Source organism: Lycorma delicatula, chromosome 7, assembly GCF_047948215.1.
Source record: "Lycorma delicatula isolate Av1 chromosome 7, ASM4794821v1, whole genome shotgun sequence".
Lineage (NCBI taxonomy): Eukaryota > Metazoa > Arthropoda > Insecta > Hemiptera > Fulgoridae > Lycorma > Lycorma delicatula.
The window spans coordinates 7,871,682-7,877,825 of record NC_134461.1 but is presented as its reverse complement, the minus strand read 5'-3'; the positions used below and the strand labels follow the sequence as shown (position 1 = coordinate 7,877,825).

Below are 6,144 nucleotides of genomic sequence, written 5' to 3'. Positions count from 1 at the left end.
TTTACATCTTTAAAAACATTTTCTGGTAAGTGGCAACAGAAATATAACTGTCTTTTTGACTAATTGGATTTGATAAGAGGTAAAAAATTAAGTAACCAGTAAACAAATTAGGTACACTTGTAACCGGTATATGTGAATTGACTGCATCAGAAAATTAGTTTTTTTATAAAGTCTACGATTAATCATACTTTCCAGCAATAATACCATAAGATATTTTCAATCAACACATTTTGGCTACATTTTTTTTTAACTTTTTTGTCAATTACAAAAAAATACCACATAGTGTTATTGAGTTCTGAACTTGCCTTGATTTACACAAATTTTTTGCTTAATATCTTAATGTCATAAGACACTAATTACACAAGCATCAGATTTGGGAATACTGTACTAGAAAACATTGGTGTTTGAAGTAAATGAATAATTTCCCAACCACTTATTAATTATACCTTTTGTTAATGATATTAAAATATAAATCACTGAATTAACTTAAGAGTAAGAACTATAAATAAGAGTATTGGATAATTTTCTACTTACATAATAATAAGTTTCCAGGAAGATAAAATATGGATGAAAATTAAATTATCTTGTTCAAAACTTTACATTACATTTCTCCAGTCTTTATTATTTTTATTAAAGCATTAATATTGTTATCAGAAATTGCTGTTCTACTTAATGAAACAACATCACTCTTCACCTTTCCCACTGTAATAAGGAAAATTACATTATTATAAAAAAAAAACTACTGTATTTATTGTTAGATTACATATATATATATATCTCCCCCTATGAATCATAAGACCTTGCTGATGGTGAGGGGGACTGAGTGCTCAGTGATACAAAGTAATTGGACCAAAGGTGCAAACATATCAGAGAGGTATCTGCCGAGAGCCAGACTAAGGAATGATTCCTGAAAGAGGGCAGCAGCTCTTTTAGTAGTTGTTAAGGGCATAGGTCAGGAGGACTTAAATGGCCATATCAACATCACTCAATCTTCTGAGTAGTGCGCAGGTGAAAACAATGGCTGAAAAACTACAGCTGTTTTTTTCCCAAGAAATTATAGCTCTATGCATTTTCATGTAACAAAAATGGAGGCGTCTTCCTTAGTAAACTAATCCCCCGTTTGGATCTCCTGGTGGGGAGTACTAAGAAAGGGGTCACCAGAAAATTATAAAATAACATTTTTTACGAGTTGGAGCATGGAATGTAGAAGTCTAAAAAAGGTTGGTAGGTTAGAAAATCTAAATAGTGAAATGGGTAGCTTAAATGTAGATGTAATAGGAATAGCAAGGTTCGATAGGAAGAGGAAAATGACTTTTGGTCAGGTGGTTTTAGAATAATTAACTCAGTGTCAAATACTGGGCAAGCAGGAGTAGGTTTCATAACGAACAAGGTAAGAGAGTAGAGTATTTAAAATAACTTCGCGACAGAATCATTACAATCACGATAAAATCAAAACCTTGGCCGACAACAATTGTTAACTTCTTCATGCAAGCATTAGAAAAGGCAAGGAAGGAAATATTGTGAGTGAATATGGGCTGGGCAAAAGGAATGAAAGAGGGGACCGACTTCCTGAGTTTGCATGAAGTGTAATTTAGTAATTGTCAACACCCAGTTTAAAAATCATAATAGAAGAATATATACATGGAAAAAGCCAGGTGATACTGTAAGGTATCACAGAGAATTTATCATTGTTAAGCAAAGATTTAGAAATCAATTCGTCAAATGCATCCAGGTGCAGACATTGATAGCAACCATAATTTAGCGATAATGAAATGTAGATTGGGGATAAAAACCTAAAGAAAAGATGTCAGATGAATTGGTAGAATTTAGAGAAGCTTGAGGAAGAGGGGGTAAAGAAGATTTTTGAAGAGAACATCGCAAGAAGTCTGAGTAAAAAAGATAAGGTAGAAAATATAGAAGAAGAATGAGAAAATTTTAAAAAGTAAATTCTTAAATCAGCAGAAACGATCTTAGCTGGAACAAAGAGAACTGGCAGAGAACTTTGGATATTACAGGATGTATTGCAGCTGATGGATGAACGTAGAAAGCGTAAGAATGCTAGTGATGAAGATGGTAAAAGGAACTGTCGATAATTAAGAAATATTATAAACAGGAAGTGCAAATTAGCGAAAGGAAAATGGATTAAAGAAAAGTGTTCAGAAGTGGAAAGAGAAGTGATCATTAGTAAAATAGACAGAGCACACAGGACAGTTAAAATACAATAATCTGTTAAATAAAGATGGTAAGCCGATTTATAATACAAAAGAAAACGTTGATAGGTGGTGAGTTATACGGAGGAAATGAATTAGAAAAACTGGTGTTATAGAGGAAGAAGAGGAAGTTGAAGAGGATGAAAAGGAAGATACAATACTGAGATCTGAATTTAGTAGAGAATTGAAGGATTTGAATGGCAGAAAGGCTTCTGGGATAGATGGGATACCTGTAAAATTACTGTGTAGTGCAGATGAGGAAGCGATAGGTAGATTATGCAGTGGTGTGTAATATTTATGAAAAATGTAAAGTACTGTCACACAAAGAGTGTTATTATCATGATACCAAAGAAAGCAGGAGCACAAAAATAAGAAGAGTACAGAACAATTAGCTTAACTACTCATGCATAAAAAAATCTTAACTAGATTTCTGCACAGAATAATTGAGAGGAGAGTAGAAGAAGTGTTAGGAGAAGACCAACTTGGTTTCAGGACAAAGGAAGCAATTTCAGCGCTCAGATTAATAGTAGAAGGAAGATTGATGAAAAACATGCCAATATGCACTGCATTTATAGACAAAAGGCATTTGATAATGTACACTGGCATAAAATGTTCAGCATTTTAAAAAGTTTAGGGTTCAAGTATAGAGATAGAAGAACAATTGCTAACATTTACAGGAACCAAAATCCAACAGTAATAATAATTTAAGAGCGTAAGAAAGAAGCAGTAATAAAAAAGGGAGTCTGACAAGGATGTTCCCTATCCCTGTTATGTTTTATCTTTATATACAACTAACAGTTAATGATGTTAAACAACAATTTAGAACTGGAGTAATAGTGCAAGGTGAAAAGATAAGAATGCTAAAATTTGGTGATGATATAGTAATTCTAGCTGAGAGAAAAAAGGTTTAGAAGAAACAATGAATGGCATGGATGAAGTTCTTCTAAAGAACTATCTCATGAAAATAACAAGAACAAAACAAAAGCAATGTAATGTAGTAGAAATAAAGTAGATGGACCATTGAATATAAAAATATATATAAAGACGATAATATATAATATATATATATATATAAAGACAAGAAAAGACTATGGAGGTAGAAGAAATCTGGGAAACAGAATAACTAATGTGGATGAAGCAGGAGTGATATAAAATGCCAAATAGCAAAGGATAAATATATTCTGGAAAAAAGTTTGAAGAGTGTGTCCAGAAGTGGGAACACCATCTAATCTAGTGTATAAATGCACAAGAGGAGTAATTGAAAGATAATTGTGGTTTCCAATGTAGTTCCAAATGTTAAGTTTTTACAGGTGGATTCTGAGAATTAAATTGTCACACCTCATATGAGGGTGAATCAAATATTGTGACATTTCTATGTATAAAATAGTAATAATTAAAAATGAATAATCTATTCAAATTCGACATCCTTCAGTTCTTTAATTATGGATATGATTTCATTCGGAACAATCTTGTTTCCAGCATCATATTCACCTACAAGTGTATACAATCTAGCTAGCAATTCGTTTGGATCATCCCAATATAAATACACTGAATTGTAATTAAACTGATCATGTAACAGTCCGGTACCACTAAAAGATTTGGATGGTATTTTATATGGTGTAACAGATCTATCTGTTTGTTTTGGAGGAAAAAGCTTTCTAATCACTTCATTATATTTAAATGATTTATTTGTTTTTACAGTGCTGGCATCTGTCAAGTGCACACCACTTCACATTTAACATTTCACCATAAGTTTGCATATCTGTTGTATAAACCTTTTTTAGGTCTGGATTTTTATAAACTAACAACTTTAAAAGACCTGGTGTAGCTGAATAGATTATATCTCCCAAATAGATTTTATCATCTACAAATTTAATTTCTTTATTGCCTAATGTGCTCATCATATCTGTTTTTATCATATTTCACACCATATACATGATCCACGGATACTTTTGGACTTGTTTTTAACATTTCTAAATATGTTTTATAGCTTCTTTATTTTCTTCACTTGTAATTGTATCTTGTGTTTCAGAAAGTGGAGTATCTGGCACAATATCTATATATTTTGTAAATTTAAGGGGTTCTTCACCTTCATATGCAAACAGAGTTTGTTCAGATGGTAATGTTGTTTGTTGAGATAACATGGTTGAATGACTTACACCTGCTTCTTCATCATCATCTGAAACTTCTAAATCTTGTTCCAACAAACTCTGTTCATACCTATCTTGATGTTTTTTTAATGACCTGACAATTTTACGCCTAATTCATGTCCTACTCTATCTATATCAATTTCTTCATCGATTGGAGGGGGAGGAGGTGGTTCTGGTTTACCTATTTGTTTCTTTAATTTCATTTATAGGATCTATTATAGGTTTAAAGTGTTTTGAAAATAAAGCATCTTCTTCAGCTAAACCCAACATGAAAGCTGCACGTCTACGTTTAAAATCTTTATTCAATTTATCAATTTCAACCATTCGTTTCTCTTTCTTATACATTTTTCTATATAGAAAAAAATAAAAATTCAAATGATTAATATTATTCACAAAAGCGTTCAGGTTCAATGCTGCGTTAAATGTAGCTTGTAAGTTCGTTCAGCGTTCAATCGATGATTAAAAATTTTTTGATACAGTTTCTATAACAACCTTTATTTTTAATAATCACTCTCTTTATCGATAACTAGAAAACCATACAGATTCGCATTCCAAACCTGATCGCATAAACATTTAAAATCGTCAAAGGGCAGTCAACATTTACGTGTTCACCTTAAATATGTTGTAAGTAAATTTAAACAGTCTTGTCTGAATCATATTAGAAAATTGCAATTGTCTTGTACGAGTTGTTTTGGTATTTTAAAATATGTCTGCGCTAGATATAAAAAATCAGTTTTATTGTGACAACATCTTGCAAAATAAGCACCAATATTGCTTTGTTTTTCTTTGATTATATTGTCAAAAATCATTATTGAATAGGATTCAATCGCTTCTGGTCGTGGAACTTGATCATTTTCAGTAAATTCATAGTAACCTAATTCTCAATTTAACATCAAGTCCGATAACATTCTACAGAGGTTGGTGAAGGGATTTTGAAAAAATGTACAAATTCTGAAAGTGTACTCAATTTTCTTGAACTAAAAGATTAAAAATGATATTTGTTTTACCGCAATTTGATGGGCCACATACAATACATATAATAGTGTTTCATAATAAAGAACCGTGCCGTGCCTACTTCGTTTTTTGAGTCCATAACCCAACACTGTATTCATGATGGGCAACTTTTGTTTTCTGTTATACTTCCTTCATCATTACGTTTCTAATTATGAAATATTAAACAATTAAAATAATAAATTATTACCCCAAATTTAAAGAGGATCAATTCCAATAATTTGATTAAGATTAAAACTTTTTGACAAATCATTGTGAAATTTTTTTCTAAAAAATCATTTATATCGTATAAATATTTTTTAGTAATAGTGATAAATATATTGCTTCGCAATCATTATCTAAATTATTAATAATGTAATATAAGTCAATTGAAGATTTAATTTTAGATTCTACCTCTATTTGAGTATATTTGTTTTCATCTAGAAAGAGTGAATATATCTATATTAAAAAAAAAAAAAAACGAAATAGGAAATTAATAATATATTTTTTAATTATCAAGTAACTATTAACTACCTCAAGTATTTTACTCAAATAATAAATTTTCAAGTAAATATATACATTAATACGATCTAAACAATTATTTGCCACATTGTGGTGTAATCTATATAATACGAAATTAAAAGCGATTATCAATACATGTATAAAAATTACTAAGTTGAAAAGTTTAGTGTAACATAGCTAATTGATGGTAAATGATGTGGAGATATTTCCAAATCATCATAAAATTCATCAATATCAATATAACCTTTATCCACTATAATAAAATCATCAAA

The 6,144-nt window shown here is 30.5% G+C and overlaps 1 protein-coding gene across 1 annotated transcript in view; it reads right to left on the bottom strand.

Moving 5' to 3' along the window:
- Positions 1–6,144, bottom strand: part of LOC142328059 (BBSome complex member BBS2-like) — a 73,148-nt gene that overhangs the window by 2,418 nt on the left and 64,586 nt on the right. Inside the window, exon 13 of the mRNA XM_075371527.1 lies at positions 535–702. Coding sequence (XP_075227642.1) covers positions 602–702 — 101 coding nt within the window. The 3' untranslated portion in view covers positions 535–601. The remainder of the gene's footprint in view (positions 1–534; positions 703–6,144) is intronic.